Consider the following 19,589-nt stretch of genomic DNA (forward strand, 5'->3'; position numbering starts at 1 on the left):
ACTTCTGCGTTGCATGCAAGTATGCATGTGTGTTCTTTACAAACTTGTATTGTCGGATATCACTTACACATGGTAAATTCAAGTTGCTGCATTTCTTCCCACAGGAATTCCGATTTAATTTTCCAGCTCCTGAACAATTAAAATACTCCTTTCCCCCAAAACACCCTAATGGACAAAAAAGTATGTAGAAAGTTGTTTCATACAGGTTCTAATTCATTCTTGCAGTAATGACTACTTTAAAAAATACCAAAAATTTACCTGGACTTGGTGTAGTGAAACTAATTTGACTGCACCTAATTAATCCACCTACACAAAAGCTGAAGAGAGAAAAGAAAAGCTAAGGGTATTTTTTCATATGCTTAATGATACAGCTTTGGTAGACTGTGACAAGTATGCTCACCAGTTATCAACACTCTGTCCAGATTCAATATACATGCCCTTGTAGTAACAGGAGCAACGTCCTTGATCAACACAGAACCCATTTTCATCCATGTACTTTCCCTCAGGACAACCACATCCATAAACTGCAGCATCCTTAACACTACAGGTGAAGTCAGTTGTTCCCAGTGATCTGCAGGTCCGGTTACAGGGTGTCATGTTATTATCAAAAACCTGGTCCTGCTCACAAGTTGTATCTAGAAACAGAAACCACTAGTATTAGAAAACAGCTGAATACTGATGAAAGCAAAAGATAAAGCCAGAAGCGTTCTCCACCACCTTCAGCCAAAAGTGCCAAGTAGATGATCCATCTCAGCTTCCTCCTGAGATCCTCACCTTCACAATCATCTGCCAATTTGATTCACTCATGGTGTGGAAAAACGACTGAGCACACTGGATACAGTAAAGGCCATGGGCCTCAACAACATCCTGGCTATAGTGAAGATTTGTGTTCCCAAACGAGCTGAGCCTCTAATCAAACTGTTCTAGTATTATACTGCCATCTACCTGACAAACCGGGAAATTGCTCAGACATGTCCTATCCAAAAGAAGGAGGACAAATTCAACCTGCCCAATTACAGCCCAATCAGCTTACGCTCAATCATCAGCAATGTGATGAAAAGCATGGTCAACTGCTATCAACTGGCACTTAATCAATATTGAGTTCAACAATTTTAGATCATGAACTCTCTCCTCCATCCCCACCCCCTTTCTGATCCCCCCTTTTTTTCCCAATAATTTATATAGATTTTTCTTTTTCCACCTATTTCCATTATTTTTAAATGTATTTCCATCCATTGTTTTATCTCTACCTTTTAGCCTTTTTTGATTCCTTCCCCCCACCCCACCCCCACTAGGGCTATCTGTACCTTGCTTGTCCTGCTTTCTACCCTTAATTAGCACATTCCTTAGATAATATCATCACCTTCAACACCGCTTTGTCCTTTTGTCTGTGACATCTTTTGGTTATCTCCACCTATCACTGGCTCTACTTGTCTCCCCCCCCCCCCCCCCCCCCACCCTTAAACCAGCTTATATTTCACCTCTCTTCTATCTTTACTTAGTTCTGTTGAAGGGTCATTCGGACTCGAAATGTTAACTGAGTTCCTCTCCGCAGATGCTGCCAGACTTGCTGAGTTTTTCCAGGTATTTTTGTTTTTGTTTTGGATTTCCAGCAGTCGCAGTTTTTTTGCTTTTAACTTAATCACCAATAACCTGCTCAACAATGTTCAGTTTAGGTTTCTCCTGAACCACTCATCTCCAGTCTTGATCCTACATGGGAAAAGAGCTGAATTCCAAAGGAGAGGTGAGAGGGACTGCCCTTGACATCAAGGCCTTGTGTAGCACCAGGGAGCCCTGGGCTGGGATTTTCTGGCCCCGCCATGGTGGGACCTGCAGCAGGAGATTCGGCAGCCCAATCAAAAGTCCATTGACTTTCGGCGGGACCAGATGGTCCCAACGATGGGCGGGACCTGAAACCCTACCCCTAGTAAAACTGAAGTCAATGGGATCAGGGGAAATTTCTCCATTCGTTTGGAGTCACTTCAAGCATGAAGGAAGATGGTGGCTGTGGGAGGCCAATCAGCTCAGCCACAGGACATCAGTGCAGGAGTTCCATAGGGCAGTGTCCTAGGCCCAACCCTCCAGTTCCTTCATCAGCGACCTTCTTTCCATCATAAAGTCAGAATGGGGGATTTTTGCTGATGATTGCACAGAGTTCAGTTTCATCTGCAATTCTTTAGATAATGAAGCAATCTGTGTTTTCAAGGACACTATCTAGGCCTGGGCTGGTAAATGTATTCACATCATACAATTGACTGGCAATGACCATACCCAATAAAAGTGTCTAACCTCACCTCATGACATTCAGTGACATTACCATCATTAACTGCTCCACCATCAACATCCTGAGGATTGCCATTGACCTCAAACCTAACTGGACCAGCCATATAAATACTGTGGCTGTAAGGACAGGTCAGAGGCTGGGAATTCTGTGGCGTGAAACTCACCTCCTGACTCCCCAAAGCCCATCCACCATCTACAAGGCAAAAGTTAGAAGTGTGATGGAACACTCACTTGCCTGGATAAGTACAATTGCAACATCATGCAAGACACTCAACATGATCAAGGAAAAACAGCTTGCTTGATCTGCACCTCATCCGCCACCTCAAGAGTCACCCTCTCCACCATTAGTGCACAGTGGCAGCATTGTGTACCATCTACAAGATGCACTGAAGCAACTCACCAAAACTTCATCAACAGCACCTACAAAACCTGCAACCTCTCCCACCTAGATAGACAAGGGTAGCAGGTCCTTGAGAACACCAAGTTCCCCTTCGAGTTGTACATCATCCTGACTTCGAAATATATCAGCATTCATTCATTGCCTAAAACTCCTTACCTAACAACACAGTGGGAGGGTCTTCACTATATGGACTGCAGGAGTTCAAGAAAGGGCTCATCACCACCTTCTCAAAGGCAATTAGGGATGAGCAAGAAATGCTGGCCTTGCCAGGGACACTCCCATCCCACAAATCATTAACTTTAAAAGAGCATAATTAAACAGTCAATATATTTTACTTCTAAATGAAAACGTTTATGTACCATGACTGAAAGATTTCAATTGGCAGTTTATTTCAGGTTACACGTAGTACTCTTCACTATCCATGGTCTACTTTAGTTAAGGGTTTCCCCTAAGTAAAGTTGTTTTTTTTTGCCCTAAACCCTAATTTTCTTCTATTTATACAAGAGCTTCTCATATTTTGCTGTTTACAATACTTCTGACAATTGTTTAGCTTTCTTCTTAACTGATCAAGTGTTCCAGTGCTCTATCCAATTTTTTATGTTCTACTTTTGTTATCTATCAATCATGTGACATAAAATATTTCTCTCCAATTTCAATTTCTTTCCAAGGACTCTACCAAAAAGCATAGCCAACCACATTCTATCAAAAACAGATCTCCAATAGTTTTTATCCAACCTGCTACATATTCCTAAAATAACATTCAAATCATAACAAATAAATGCAGTTTATTCAACAATCCAAGAAAAGATATTCAACAACTTTCCCGCCCTATTTTCTAATTGCTGTAGCTCACTCCATAAGTGCATAACCTGACAGCTTCTACACAGCACATGAACATCACTGAAAATAGTGTAGAGGAATGTAACCTGGGCAATTCTTGATGTCAGAATGAGGAGCTATGAGGAACAATTTGATAGCTTCATGACTGCATATATCACCTTGTAAAATGTTTAATAAAATAGAGAAAGTGAACCCAATATAATACTAAGACAGCAGGGCAAGAGGGCACCGGTTCAGGGGGCTGAAGTACAAATTTACAGCTGATGTCAGAGTATTTCTTTAACAGTGGACGATTATTATTGAAACCAAGGCCAGGATTTTACGGCTTCACCGCAGTGTGTCTTGCCCCCACCGCGGATGCGGCAAGATATTTAAATCTCCATTTAGTTCGGGAGGACAGTAATAGCCTGCCGAGCGAAAGGGGCCGTAAATTCCTGGCCTGATTGTTGGGAAGGTTGAGGTTAACTCCCTGGACTCATTTAAGAACTAGCTACATATTCTAATGGAAGGATGATATGACTGATGTTCTGAAAGGAAGAGATTGAATAGGCTCTAGGGCTTTCTTCATTGGAATCTAAGGATAAAAGAAAAAAATACTAATATGTACTAGGTGAGGTCAGTGAACTCTCTCCTCCATTAATTAAGCAGTCTACTAATTTATTATGTGTAGATCCCAAAGCTGTTATCTGTTAAATTTTGGGTCCATCATGGAGGAACTTCCTATCAAATGAGAATGCGTTTTCACAAAAAAAACAGAAGAAACATTTGGAGATAGTTGGGTTGAATGTCAGTCTAGAACGGCATGGACTTGGTCTCCAGGCATCAACACACTTAAAGAATGATATATACTTATGTTCATTTGTAACTTTTATAAATTGTTTTCAAATAACTGATTCTGCCTGCAGAAAATGGTGTGAAATTCTATGAAAGATAAATATCTCAACTTACTGCAAGTGCCTTCAGTCCATTTCCTCAGGATGACACCTCTTTCTGCACATGCATGAACATATGACCCAAGTGCCGCACAGATGCAGTGATCAATATTCTGACAGGTGCAGACGGAATCCTTACACATCTTTAAAGCAAATACAATTAAAATGATTATTTTCTTCCCTTATCTTTGGTAAGTTGATGTATATTTTGCTAATCTGGATATAACCGAATCGCAGAATTACAATGCCAGAACATATCAGGAGTCAAATAATCTTAGCTTTTTAAAAACACATAGGGCAGGATTTTCCCCCCGTCGGGGACGAAGTTGAAGGGGGGGGGGGCGAAGTTGAAGGGCGGGCGTGCACAGATGCGCCTCCGATCGGCGCCCCCAATCGGGGGCGTGGAGCCATTTTACGTGGGCGGGCCAATTAAGGCCCGCCCAGCACAACGTCCACACGGAAGCACTATGCACTCCCTGTGCGGGTGGGGGGAATCCCAAAATCGAGAGTGCACTCTTTCGCGCATGCGCACGAAAGAGCGCACTCATCTCCCTGAGGCTAAGTGCTGCCTCAGGGAGATCGCCTGTTCTGTGGCAAGTATTAAAAATAGGAAAAAAAGAAATTCCTGATATGTCCCCTCATGTGACACTGTCACATGACTTGGGACATAACAATAATTTTTACAAAAACATTAATAAAATGTTTTAAAAACCTACATGAAACCTCATCCCGCCCATGGATGAGGTTCCATGCTTTTTCTAATGCCCGCCAGGGCTCCTGGCCTGCCCGCCAACCTTAAGGTTGGACGGGCGGGTCCATTAATTAGCTAAATGACTCTGTTAATGGCCTCAATTGACCATTGACAGGTCGGCGGGCACACAGCTTATTTTGCTGCACCCCCGCCTACCGGAAAATTTAAATGGGGCGTGGTGACGTCAGGAGTTCCGCCCGATGTCACCGTGTGTCATTTTACGTGTCAGCGAGTGGGCCCCATACCCACTTGCTCGCCGAAAGGAAAATCCTACCCATAGGGGTCGAATTTGACAATTGAGCTACTGTATGTTGGAGTATGTTGCAGTAATCGTCAGTCCACTTTTCCGGCGATAAGGTCCCCATGATTTTGAGGACCCAGCCTCAGTTAAATGTTCCAAGGGAACTGCTGGGTGCCAAACGGACGGCCTGAAGCAACTCACCAAATTACGGCTCTATATCGGGCTGTGATGACTGCTGCAAGATGAGCTGTGAGGGCGTCATCTTCATGGAGGGTGAGGTCCCAGGACAATAGCAACCCAGATTATTTTTTGCCAGCATTTCTGCTGTTCAGGGGCCCACAGAAATAGTACGGCACAATGCAGACTCCAACCAGTCTGAATTAATATACTAATTGGGATCCTACTAACACTTCACAAACTCAATTTATATATTACAAGGAGACTATCACTTGAAACAGGTGGGCAAATTGGAGACCTGGCAATCGGCTTTTTCATTTTCTAATCAGTTATTTTCTAGAGTTTTTGATGACTTTCATTCTACTTTTCCCCACCAGTGGGTCAACAGTTGACAGTTGTCTTTTGGATCCGAATGATTCCATTTACCATAAAATTCCAAATAACATTGTGACGTGACTAACAAAATAGGTCTAATTAATTTGCAATAAGTTTATTATAAATATGAGTGATTTACTTTAACTTCCTTGCATTCTTCGAAATTTTACAACTACTCCAACTTTCGCGAGAGAAAAATTAATTTTTGAAGTGGTGCCCTCAGATTTTATTTCAGTAAATTACCGTCCTTCTAGGTTTCTGTGGATGAGTTATCTTAATATTTGAGCTATTGTTTCTGTGATATTTTCTGCATCAAAACAGGAGTGTCCTCAGTTCAATGGGCAGGATTTTGAGGTCGTCAGGCGGACACGGTGGGCGGGCCCAGGAGTGGCTGGGGAACGGTTCGCTACCCATGATCGGACCCCGACCACGATTTCACGCTGGTGGGCCAATTAAGACCCACCCAGCGTGAAACATGGCTCCACACTGGCCAGGAAGGGCCAAGCGGGGATGGGGGCCTGTCAGCTGTTGGATCCAATGGCGTGTTTAAAAGTGACCCAGGGAGCCCCTGGATGTCTGCCATGCAAGGACATCTTCTGTACTTCTGCAATGGAGTCAAGTGTGTCTGGACATGGCAGATGGGAGGGCAGGTCCGGTGGGCGCTCAGTCCCCCGCTTTTCTGATGAGTGCCTCGCCCGTCCTCCTGGAGGAGGTGGCTGCCAGGAGGGATGCCCTTGTCCCCGGGGATGGGAGGAGGAGGCCACCACACCTCACCAAGAGGGCATGGGAGGAGGTGGCAGCAATGGTGAGCAGCCATGATGCGGTGTGGCACACATGGGTGCACAGCCGGAAGCACCTCAATGATCTGTGCGCTCAGGAAGGGTGAGTGCCATGTTGGCATGGGTCAGTGTGCAGAAGTGTTAAGGTGTGGCCTTCCCCCCCTTGGACCTCAGGGGGGTTAGAGTCTGAGTACCAATTGCCAGTGACACCGGAGCTGACCAAGGGGATGAGCCCTGGCTGCTTGGACTGAGTGCCTTGCATCTCCGACTTGGGTGTGCCCTGCCAAGTGCTCCTCATCTGGGATTGGCCGGGCTGCAATGGGGCTGCAGGTAGAGAGTGGACTAATCAATGCTCCTCTGTCCTTTCAGGAGAAGATGACCCATAATAACATTGAAAGGTTGTGGGCCAGCGGAGGCCCTGCTTGCCTCCTAATCCTTTGCAAATATGAGCAAGATGCCCTGGAGCTCGAGAGCCAGTTCGTGCCCCATGCAACCAAGTATGGAGAGGCGGGGGTACCAGACAGAGGTAAGAGAGCAGTGCACAGAGATGAGGTTTCGGTTTGTGCAAGTCTCTTCATTGATGTGAGTCTTGAACCTGGAGTCCCCATTGATCATTGGAAGACGAGGGCACCATGATGCAGATCTCCATGGTCTCACCAGGGTGCCTGGCATGCACAGTGACAGTGTGATGACTTTAACTAATGTCTTTGTTCTCCATTTTAGTTTTGCCAGCAGGTGTGCACTCCGTGGACCCCGAAGGGCCACCCCTGGCACCAGAGGACCACCGAGCTTCTGTTGCACCTGCATCACACCCGCTCTCTGAAGCAGCCACCAGCGCAGATATCAACACCTTGGTGGACATTATATCAGCAGCTAGTGTATCAGTGCACATTGGTGAGGGCACTTCACACTTGCTTGAGGTGCAGGTGGAGGCAGAGAGTGTCCAGGGTGACAGCAGTCGGGAGGACTGCTGGGGACCAGGACGATGCTCAGTTGAAGGCTGATGATGAGTCTCTGGAGTCGCCCATTAGGCGGCAGATGCTGGATGTCCAGCGAGATGTGTGGGAGGATCTGGCGGAGATCCATGAGGGAATGCGTGCCATGGTCTCCGTGATGGAGGAGTCCATGCAGAGCATGAGCACTACGTTGCCCGTCATGGCCGAGCAATTGCCTCTTCCATTGAGAGAGTGGCGACTCTCATGGAGAGGCAGCTCCAGGAATAGAATCAGGGATTCCTGGGCCAGAATCTTCGGGTCGCCGTGCGGGGTCGGGCCCCGCTCGCTGACGGGTAAAATGACGCGCGGTGACATCGGGCGTGCATTCCGACGTCACCGGGTGCCTTTCCAATCTTCAGTTCGGCGGGCGCACGCTGGAGTTGCCTGTCAAAGGCCTATTAAGGCCATTTAAAAACTAATTAAAACGATTAACAGAGCTGCCTGTCCAACCTTAAGGCGGCCTTCACATTTATCATGAAACCTCATCCAAGGGCGGGATGAGGTTTCATGGTGGATTTATAAATCAAATTATTTTTTCCATTAAAATTCATCATCAAGGCCAACAGGACAGCAGAGTCAGCAGGCTGTCTCCAATGCCAGTGCTAGAGAGGGGGGAGCACCTAGACGTAGCACTTGCAAACGTAAGTTAAAGGCACCATGAGCACAAGAGGGACAGGTCACGGGTGATTTTATGTTCATTTGTGTTGACTTTACGCATACAGGTCTGGGGTTGAAGACCAGAAACGTTTATGTAAATATTGTTGAACTGTCAGAATGAGATAAATTGTGCTTTTGTCGCCATGGCCTGAATATGCTTCACCTTTTTAATTCATTGGTGTGGGGAAAGCCAATATGTAATACTGGACGTTGGTGGCTCTGAACTTTATTGTGCAGGCACTGAGTGTTCTTTGTGTTCAAATGAAAGGGTCCTTTCAGACATCTGGGATGGAGGCGACAGCCCTGGCGTGTGGCTGAAGATGATCTTTGGTGGCCTAGCTGAAGGAGCGTTGGGTCAAGGTGTCCCTGATGTTCCTGCTTCCCTGCAGGTTACTGAGGTCCAGTTCCAAGGCCTCAGTGTTCTCCTCATCTTTGGACTCACTACTGGACTCATCATTTGTGGCTTGTGCAGCTGCATCAAGATCCTCTTCCTCCAGTGGGTCCTCCATTGCCAGTGCCAGATTGTGGAGAGCGCAGCATGCAACCACTATCAGTGACACCCGCTCTGATCGACCCAGGCATCGGAAATGCATCTCAAGAAGACCTATGGTCCTCTCCACCACTGCCCTTGTGGAGCCATGACTTGCATTGTAATGTTTCTCTGCCTCTGTTGTTGGGTGCCGGACAGGCATCATGAGCCACCTCTTCAACGGATAGCCCTTGTCACCCAGCAGCCATCCATCCAGTCAGGCTGGAGCACTGAAGGGCCTCGGCACCTGGGAGTGTCTCAGGGTGTAAGCATCATGGGAGCTGCTAGGGTACCTTGCACAGACTTGCAGAATCTGCATTCTTTGGTCACACACTATGTGCACATTGAAGGAGTGGAATCCCTTCCTGTTGATGAAGGCATCCGACTGACCCACTGGTGTCTTGATAGCCACATGTGTGCAGTCGTTTGCACCCTGGACGTGGGGGAACCCAGCAATCACTGCAAAGCATCTGGCTCACTCAGCCTGGCTGGCCTCATCCGTATGGTAAAGAATAAAAGTCAGGACCTGCCTGAACAGAACTTCTGTCACCAGCTTGGTACAACTGTGGACAGCTGATTGAGACACTTCACACAGATCACCCACTGACCCCTGGAACGAGCCAGAGGCATAGAAGTTGAGGGCCACTGTGACCTTCAAAGCCACTGGCATGGACTGTCCACCCATACAGTCGAAGCTGGCCCCAGGCCCAATCATCTGACAAATGGAGGTCATGGTCTCCCTTGAGAGGCAGAGCCTCCTTCAGCATTGCACCTCAGACATATTGAGGCAGCTACATCACCGCCTGTAAACCCTGGCCGCAGGAGAGTTGTGTCTTCTGCGGCCCCTTCCTCCTTGGAATACCTGCTGGCCCTGTGCCCCTTGTGCCTGCGCATCTCCTTCCACAGGCCACTCCCTTGGGACACCTGGCCTCCTCTCCCTTCTGCCCCTCTCTTCCTCTTCAGAGGATGTGCCTCCAGTGGAGACCACAATCACCATTATCAGGGTAAGGGAAGGCTGTCTGACACTTGGAATGGTCCACATGGTCTGAATCCTCCAGGGGCCTTGCACACACCAATGAGTCCTGCGATGAAGTCTGGAAATGCTAAGAATGAAGCCCCGAACAGAGATGAGGCTGCCAAGTACCAATAAGCAACCAGCAGCAAACTATCTCCAAACTTCCTCATTACTCACAATGGCAATGCTGCTGACCTTTTTTATCCTGCCCATGGATGAGGTTTTTGAAAATGTCAGCTGGCTGCCTGCCCGTTTTGCCCTTGCGACAAGTGCAATATCACACGGGCAAGGAAAAATCGCCATCAATTGGACTGTTAAGTGCCTTAAGTGGCCTTTTAATTAATGGTGGGCCTGGCTCCGGCAGCCGCGCACGCACGCTGACCAAAATATTGCACGAGTGCGCGATGACATTGGGACGCTCACCCGACATCATCGCATGCAATTTTACACCTGATTGGGATGTAAAATTCTGCCCAATGTCTCTTTTCCTTGTCTTGCACAATTCCTTAGTTTATTAAATAGCATCCTCATCCAGCTGTAAGCAAATATATATCCATTGTGCATAACAAGTATTTTATTAACCCTGACTAAAATCCTAACAATCACCCCTAGAAGCATCTTTGACATTTTTATTACTAGATGATTTAATAGTGGACCTAATAATAGACCAATAACTACATTAATGTGCTGAAGGAATATTGTCTGTTATACAATAAATGCCTGATTTTTTTTCTTCCACTGCATTAATTAAAGTGGTTTAGTAAGGAATTATCAGAACAATTTATATTTAGTTTAATCCATTTCCCTTTTAAGTGTTCAGCGGGTGTTAAATATAGACTGTGCAACTTATTTCACTTTGATTCTGAAAGGTTTTCGCTTGCACATGCCTGCAAAATATTCCTGCTTACCTCATAGTATTTGACGTAATCTACTACAGAATGGCATTTATGAAAAACACCATTAGGGTTTATCAGCTTGGAGCAATGTCCTTTTGCATAGAAATCTGCAACATAATAAGAAGATGTGATTGTTTGGAATTCCAGAATGGAATTCATTGAATTCAGATAATTTCAACAACTTAATCTAATACAAATATAGTGAAAATAAATCATGCCTCGATGAATAACATTTGAGAAGTTCAACTGATATCATGAGCTGTGGATTGAAAATTCCACTTTGACTATAAATGAGACCAAAAAGCATGTTTTCTCCAATGTTAATGAAACGGTTAAGGTAGCATTGGAATGGGTTGCTTTCAAATATTTGTTTTATGAGAAAGCAATTTAATTAGTGCAATATAAACTTAGCAGTCAAAAAAGTGTAAAAGTTCAGTCATCCAGGTTCAGTGTGCAATTGTTGGGGGAAAATAGCTGAATGTCTACTGAGCAAAAGCTGTCAAAGCTGTTAAACACAAAAAAGCCTTAGGCACTGCTCCTCACTTATGCCAGCACAACTTCTGCAATACATCCGCTGCCTGGAGCAATACATGTTGTGAACTATCTGCCTGCTCCTCTGCACTCCTCATCCCCCACTCTTGCTACAATGCAATAAAACCTTGAATGCCCCCTGTTACAACCAAGGTCTCTGACAGCTGTGGTAGTACATCTCCCCTTTAGTTAAACTCACCAGCTGAGTTTGACATATAGTAATTCAGCAAAACATTTTGTAAGCAAAATGGGCCATTTTGTCTCACTCTTCACTTGTTTTTCTAAAATGCTTGATTTCACGGTTCAATGCTCTGAGCATTATCATGATCATAATTCATTATCATAATTATGCACAGCTTTAGACACGGTTTCTGGCAGGTGCAGAGAGTGAGAATGTAAAGTGAGAACGAAAAATCACAGGTCAGTGAAATCGAAAGTGATAGACAGTTACAGGAAAGGGATAATATAAGGTTGCAAAAATCCTTACAGACATAGGAAAGGCTCAGAGAAACTTCATCTCATTGAATGCTTTTGTCAAGTCTGAAAAGGGAAAAGTGCTATGATGTGTGGCAAGCAAAAAAAAAAGGTTAAATAACCCAAGATGCTGGCACAATGTTTACAGGAAAGTATGGAACAGCCCAGCACCTGGCTCCCTGTTTGAGGGGTGCAGAAGTGAAGGTGGTGCTGCATGAAATGATCACAAGAGGGTTGCATCACTCTCAGTGCTGGTCTGCTGTCAATAGATCACAAGCTTATGGGGTCAAGTATCAGGCTAAAGCAGACTGTTGTTATTGAATGTGTCAGCCCTTGGCTACATGGTGACTGCAGGTGTATTTGTAGCAGGTGGCGAACAAACTATATCAAGCTCGCCAGTAACAAGTGAAGGTTGCTGCCACCATGACATACTGCAAAGCTGGTGCTTCTGAGAAAGCATTGATCGGGCATTCACTTATATTGGTGGTGCCGGGAGGCAATTGGCCCAGTTTTCTTTAGAAATTGAAACCTCTGCACTATCATCAAAGTGAGGTAGGTTTGGTTATCTGCAATCGGTTTCAGCCAATGGGCAGAAAACACCTTACATGCAGCCAGATCTGTTTGGCACACCTTAGTTTGTCCTTCCAGATGTCTTAAACAGGGAAATTCCTAATGAGGAATGCACTGGTGCCAATTATAAGGCAAGGGGAGAGGTAGGACAATCGACACAAAGCCTCAAGAGAACTTAGGTGGCAGACATAAAAATGAATTAAAAGAAAGATTGTTAAGAAATGGCTTTAAAGCTACAGAATCAATTAATTTACTGTACCCTTTAGATCAATTACTGCGCGCAACTGATTTTCCTAGCAACCTTTTTCAAAATGGGTGTCATTTGGACCAGAAGTCTTGTATGTAGAATATTCCCAGCATTTTTTAAAAAGCCATCTGCTGTTAAACGTGGGGATCCCATGTTTAATAAGGATCAAATGACTTGCTAGAGAGTCAGTAACCGTGTGTTGCCTCACAACATCTTTCTCTGATGGCCATTCAGTCACTTTTATCACCATAGCTGGCCAAGAATATTTCTACCACAATAGGAAAAATCAGCTTCGTGAAAATTAAATACACCTTAGCCATAATCTAATTGAATGGAAAAACAGGCTCAATGGCCAGCTTTACTTCACACCTTCATTACTGACCTGTAATAAAACTGTTGAAAATGAGTAGTGATATATTAAAATACATTTATAAAGCACCTTTAATTGCAGTGAAATATCCCAAGGAACATTTACAACAATTGACAATCCATTGCTGCCAACCCAGAGTGAAATCCATGCCATGTGCACAAATTTGCTGAACTTTTTCTCCTGCTAAGAACTAGTTGAGAATAAAGAGTTCTATTTCAAGGTTAGGAGGAATTTGCATGTTAGCAAAAAATAACAAGGTAATTCTCAATTTCAACAGAAATCTACAATGATTCTGCCTGAGTGGAAAATGCTTGCCAGAATTTGATTCTGTAGAGGACACACTCTGCCAGCAGGATGATCCAAGAGAGATGGAAGGAACGTTAGTATAATGGTTTGTGACGCAACCACACACTTACAAAACAAAATGAAGGTATTAGCTGAAGGTCAGGTATGAAACAGAGCATTACCTTTTTCTGTACTAATACAAGTGTATTCTGGTTCAGTGGGTTTGCATTTTGAAATAGATTGCCATGAACGAGCAAAATTGACAATCGATTGTTCCACTATATTCTGTGAGGATGTTAAGTCATCAGCAGCATTGTCATTAAAGTTGCCACATAAGCCTGGAAAATAAATGATTGCATAACATCACAAAAATGTAAAGATCTGATTTGGTTGAGCAGCTGTTTTAACTGAGCTACATCCTCAAGTCATAGTTCATTTTTCAAAACAGCGGGCTGAATTTTTCCATCGGCAAGCAGGGGGCGGGGCCTGCTCGCCGACGTGAAAATGACGCAGGATGACATCGGGGGGAACACACCCCCCACCCGACGTCATCCCGCCCTATTTAAATATTCAGGAAGGCGAGGGCACAGCGACATCAGCTGTCCACCCGCCGACCTGTCAATGGCCAATTGAGACCATTGACAGGATAATTAAAACAGTTAAAGGCCCTGCCCGTCCAACCTTAAGGTTGGCGGGCAGGCCAGGAGCCCCGGCGGGGAATAGATAAAACATGAAACCTCATCCACTGGTGGGATGAGGTTTCATGTAGGGTTTAAAAAAGTTTATGAAAGTTTCAGTGAAATTTATGAACATGTCCCATCTCGTGTGACGTTGTCACATGAGGGGGACATGTTAAGGATTTTTTTATTTTTCTATTTTTAATGTTTGAATAACTGTCTGCGCTCTCCCTGAAGCAGCACTTAGCCTCAGGGAGATGTGCGCTCTTTCATGCGCATGCGCGAAAGAGCGCACTCTCACTTTTGGGGAATCCCCTCCCCCCTCCCCGCCCACACAGGAAGCGCATAGCCCGAGATTGGGTCAGGCCCGCCTGGCAAGCAGAAAATTCTGCTCACTGTGATAGAGTTTATTCCTCGAACAATAATTAACAAAATATGACATTAAGCATTTTATGAGACTATTTTAATATTTGCCTTTGGCTCATGTCTAAACGGTCCCATTACCCATGTCCAAACCCCCCTTTCCCTTTAAAGTCCTTGAACCATTGTTATCTCCCAACTGTAAGAAACAGATATTTTCCACATAATATAGAACTTTCATCGGATTTTCTAAACAGTATTGATTCTCTGGAAAGATGATTTCTAAACACTTTGACCTTGAAACAGTCTTAGCAGTTCAAGCCGCCATGCTGACATTCCTAAGCTGTTAGGATGGCGCTGTGTGTACCCCCTTGTCTATGTAAGTGTTTGGAAAAGGGCCTGGATATGACCCTTAGCAAGATGTAAACTAAAAAGCTGACCTCGAGCAGGGTGACGCACAAGAGGGGTGGTAACCACCCTGTCCTGTCCAATACCTGTCCTGTGTCCATTGGTCAGAATAGTTTGAATAGGTGACTGACACTGGGTAAGCTAGCAACCCGCCAAGAAGTGTATATATGGGGAGGTGCTGGTGAGGTTGCAGTACTTGTCAGTAGCTGCCTTCTTCAGAATGTATGAGGAGGAGGAGGCAGATGAGATCAACACACTCTGTGCCAGCCAATGCCTATCTTTTGTGGCCAATCACAAACCATTGCCTAAATTCTGTACCTGTTGCTGGCCACCATTTCAGGCTGATCCCACTTTTTGACCCTGAGCTGACTTTCCAACCACCTACTTGCACCCCCATAACATCTCTTATTTAACTTATACTTCAACCCATCTGATTCTGAGAGCCTCCTCCATGCCATTATGACCTCCAGACTTGACTATTCCACGTTCTGTAAACTTCAGCTCATTCTAAACACTGCTGCTATGTCCTATCCTGGATGGGTTTAGTCCCACTCACCCAGTATCACTGTTGATGACCTTAAAAAGAGCAAAAGATATTTAGGCGAAGTTTGTTCTGAATAGGGTGTGACATTGATTAATTGCTCTGTCATCTTCTTAAGACATGAAAGTGACCATAAACTGTGTTAATCAAACCTTATTTTCTCCTTATTTAAAAATTGACTTTGCTGGACCAAAAACATGCCTGCTACATATCACATGGCTTACAAGTTGGTTACAGTTCTGAAAAATTTCAAAAATAATTACAGGACAAAGCTCAACCCTCAGTTTTGTGGAATATCATGCCTATCATTGTGTGGACCATTTACAATCAATGAAACAAGAGATCGGTGGATGGCCTGTCTCCCCAGCCTGGACTTACAGTAAAGAGGGAGCCATTGAAACTTGTTATACCTACAGAGGCACTAATAGCCACCATCTATCTCCTAAAGTGAACAATGAATTTTGATCAGAGACATGTAAACTGATTATTAACCTAAAACTGACTAACAATGTGCAACACCATACGATCATACAAAGCTCCTTTGGCCTTTGGAAAGTTTTAATGTTACATTCCTGGACTCCCCCGGCAGTCTGCTGTTAACAAGCAGCTTGTGTACATCGAAGCAGGGCTCCAGGCTGATAACAAAGTCCAAACCTTCTCAAAGTCTGGTTCTTTGGAAGTTTCCTGCCAACGCCCACAGAATGGACCAAGCCTCTGTATACCAACCTTACCTGATTGCATCACCAACAACTTTGAAGGAATTCAGCAATTCCTGCTTTCGGTTAGCTGAACCCATCTGAACTTTAACTCCTACGTGAAGGAACCCTCACTCTACTCTGACATTCTGAACTCTGATATTCAAATAAATTAATATCCATATCTTTGATTTCATTTTGTTTTAAGTTATTCCTTGCTATAAAACTCTTTTCTTTCCTATCTCCTTCTTTTGTGCTTGAGTGTGTGCATGTAGCTGTGATGAGTATTCCCTGGGTCTAAATGTATGAATAAACAATACTGCTGATTTAATCCTAAAGAGAGTTTGTGGTGAGTCACTTTAAAATTGACTTCACAAACAAAGGGAAACATTTTCCCCTCGTTGGTGGGGAAGTGCAGGAGCGGACCTGGGCGGGCGCGCCTTCAATCGGCACCCCTGATTGGGGGTGCGCCACCATTTTACATGGGCGGGCCAATTAAGGCGGCAGCATGACATCCGCCAGAAAGTGCTATGTGCTCCCTGTGCGGGCGGGGGGAGATTCCCTCAGCCGGGAGTGAGCGATGAGTGATAGAAAAGTGATAGAAAAGTGTCCCTGACAGGTCTCCTCATGTGACGTCACATGAGTTGGGACATGTCCATAACTTTAACTGAAACCTTTATTGAAAATTTAAATAGCCTCATGGAACCTCATCCTGCCCATGGACGAGGTTTCATGCTTTTTCTGAAGCCCACCAGGGCTCCCGGCCTGCCTGCTAACCTTAAGGTTGGACAGGCAGGTCCATTAATGATTTTAATTGGTTTCTCAATGGCCTCAACAGGCCATTGACAGGTTGGCAGGCGCGCAGCTGACTCGGCTGCGCCCCCGCCAACCTGAAAATGGAAATGATGCGGGGTGATGTCGGGAGTTCCACCCAATGTCATCCCACGTCATTTTACACATCGGAGAGCGGGCCCTGCCCTCGCTCGCCGACCGGAAGATCCTGCCCAAAAAGTTTGGGGAAACACGCCACATCCTTTTTCAAAAATTAAAACACCTCTGCTTACGGCCAGACAGCGAGAAAAATAAAGTTCAGTTAGCCTCTTTCCCCTGTCCGTAACGGTGCAATAATATATATTATGGGCAAAATCTTTAGCTCAACGGTCAGATGTGCGCCCAACCCGCTCGAGTATAAAATGATGCGCGTTGACATTGGGTGAGTGTCCCAACGTCAATACACGATATTTCATTCGCCGGGCATGCGCCAGAGTCGGCAGCTTGCCCGCTGACAATAAAAGGCCTTTTAAGGCCATTAAAGAATCAATTAAATAGAATTTTTCGCAGCCCATCCAACCTTACGGCTGGCGGGCAGGCGGAAAGGCCAAATGGTCTTTGCACTTTTTGGGAAACCTCATCCACGGGCGGGATGAGGTTTCCTAAAGCAAATAAAATTAAAATAAATAAATTTAAAATTTATTTAATAACATGTCCCTGCTCATGTGACAGAGTTACATGAGGGGACATGTTTTATAACATTTTTAATTTCTTTATTTCTTTTCAGCTCTTCATCTCTCTGAAGCAGCTCTGTGCCTCAGGGAGATTATCAAGCGCTCACTCGCGTGCATGTGCGAAGTTTGCGCACGCTCTGCTTGCCTTCTTCCCTTCCCCACCCCCCTGGGCCTGCATAGGCAGTGCTGAGCTGCCGCTCATGTTTCACACTGGGCCTTAATTAGCCACCAGCGTGAAATTGCCTTCTGGCCTCGATCGCGGGCAACAGTCAGTTTCCCGACCGCCCCCGCCCGCCTCTGTCAAGCCCGCCCGACAAGGGTGAAATTCTGCTCTATGTGTTCCTTGTATGTTGATTATTGATTTTCTTCGGTTTGGGTTGGATTTTACCCCAAAATAGGTGTTCGGTTAGGATTGGATGGGGGAAGTTAAAATCAAGAAAATGTGTTTCCAGATACAAACCCATCTCCAACTTAATAATTTCCGGCTTTTACTGAGATAAGGAGGTTAGTGCCTGTCTCCTGGATCCGAGTGATTGCTTGAAAAGCCCCGGAGATTAGGCAGACCTTCGCCCCCCCCTGTGGTCAATAAGCAGCTATTTAGCAATACCTTTTACAGTTCCTTTGCTCTTTTCTGGCAGCGAAATGTACACCTGCATAATGGGAGATATTTGCACTTGCATTGTTAGCCCAAACGATGTTGAAAATTGAATGAAGTATGAAGACCGTTCAAATATTATTATTCCATCTGTGGAATTTAAAAAAAACAGTTTAATTTAAGTTTGAACAAATTTAGCTTTTTGATTAAAAGGAGGAATTAATTTTCTTCAATTTTAATTTTACCCTGATTTTGAGGAAGATTAATTTCTTTGCCACCAGAATAAACGTTGCCCTTGTTGTTGAATTCATATGTGATCTATAATGAAAAAGATTAATATAGCATATTCAAGCATAATTTAAATAAACAAAATAAGTGCTAAAAAAAAAACCACAAATGCTTACCGTACTTTGAGTGTAAATAACACTTCCTAAGCAGATCTGATTAACTGCAGTTTGACATAGGTGCATCTCAATATTTACTGACCAATCGATTCCCTGGGGGGTTTAAAAAGTTGGACTTTAAAATATGGAGCTCAAAATCCTGTCACACAAGGATGGATATCATAGATACTGTCTACCACAAATGTAGCAAAATATCTCACGTACAAGAACTGCAAAGTATTTGCAATCTCCTCTCAAATTATAATATCTCCCATCAAATGTTGTAATGTGTGTTCCTTCTTCTATTTTGCAACTTCTGGGACAGCTATGATGAGAGCAATCCCATAGTCCGCTATTACAAACACTAAAAAAGAAGCAAATGTCATTAGTGAAATATTTGACAACACATTGTTGAATTTTCTGATGTGAGCTGAATTAGAGCCATTACCATGTCTGGCAGTCGGTCTCCCTTCTGTCCCCAGCATCATAAATCTTTCCACTGTATACACAAGGACAACTTGAATTTCTGATGCATTTGTTGGTGTCTCTTATGTTATCAAGGACAGTGCCTGAAGTAGAATAAAAGTATAAGTGCATTGAATCCCAACTAAGGCAAAGTTTTCATTTATAGTTGCAACACTGAAAACTTTGTTATTACATAAGGCTGAATTTCCATCACCAAGGTAGGAGCGGGAGTCAGGAAAATTCCTGCCCACCTCGGGAGAAAGTGCCCACAAACACGGGATCTTCATTGCTGGCGGATGGACGTGGGCTTGAATTGGGCCGGCTGGCCCAGGAAAGAGATTGGGGCAGCTACAGGAGCTGCCAGTGCTGAGGTAGACTGTTTCAAAGACCCGCTGTGGGACTTCAGCCTAGCTAAAATAAAAATAGAAAGAATCTCCAGTCTTCTTACCTCACATCCCCTCAACACCACAGACACCCTATATGCCCCACTCATGCCACTTTATGCATCCCACTCAACCCCTCCATGGCCCCTCAAGCCCTCCACGCAAAGTTATGGCACTTCCATGCCGATTAACCCACGATACACTGTATAGAACCAGTGCACCATGTAGTG

General features: G+C 44.6%; 1 protein-coding gene across 39 annotated transcripts in view; it reads right to left on the bottom strand.

Moving 5' to 3' along the window:
* LOC144687401 (mucin-6-like) overlaps positions 1-19,589 on the bottom strand; it is a 91,873-nt gene that overhangs the window by 43,571 nt on the left and 28,713 nt on the right. For all 39 annotated transcript variants that reach the window (XM_078553508.1, XM_078553503.1, XM_078553507.1 and 36 more), the window contains exons 10-20: positions 18,960-19,080; positions 18,737-18,875; positions 18,533-18,625; positions 18,374-18,446; positions 18,141-18,278; positions 13,530-13,685; positions 10,883-10,977; positions 4,472-4,598; positions 401-635; positions 259-317; positions 68-165 (exon numbers count right to left, since the gene is read on the bottom strand). In XM_078553508.1, the coding sequence (XP_078409634.1) occupies positions 68-165; positions 259-317; positions 401-635; positions 4,472-4,598; positions 10,883-10,977; positions 13,530-13,685; positions 18,141-18,278; positions 18,374-18,446; positions 18,533-18,625; positions 18,737-18,875; positions 18,960-19,080 (1,334 nt within the window). The remainder of the gene's footprint in view (positions 1-67; positions 166-258; positions 318-400; positions 636-4,471; positions 4,599-10,882; positions 10,978-13,529; positions 13,686-18,140; positions 18,279-18,373; positions 18,447-18,532; positions 18,626-18,736; positions 18,876-18,959; positions 19,081-19,589) is intronic.

Source organism: Cetorhinus maximus, chromosome 12, assembly GCF_964194155.1.
Source record: "Cetorhinus maximus chromosome 12, sCetMax3.hap1.1, whole genome shotgun sequence".
NCBI classification, from domain to species: Eukaryota; Metazoa; Chordata; class Chondrichthyes; order Lamniformes; family Cetorhinidae; genus Cetorhinus; species Cetorhinus maximus.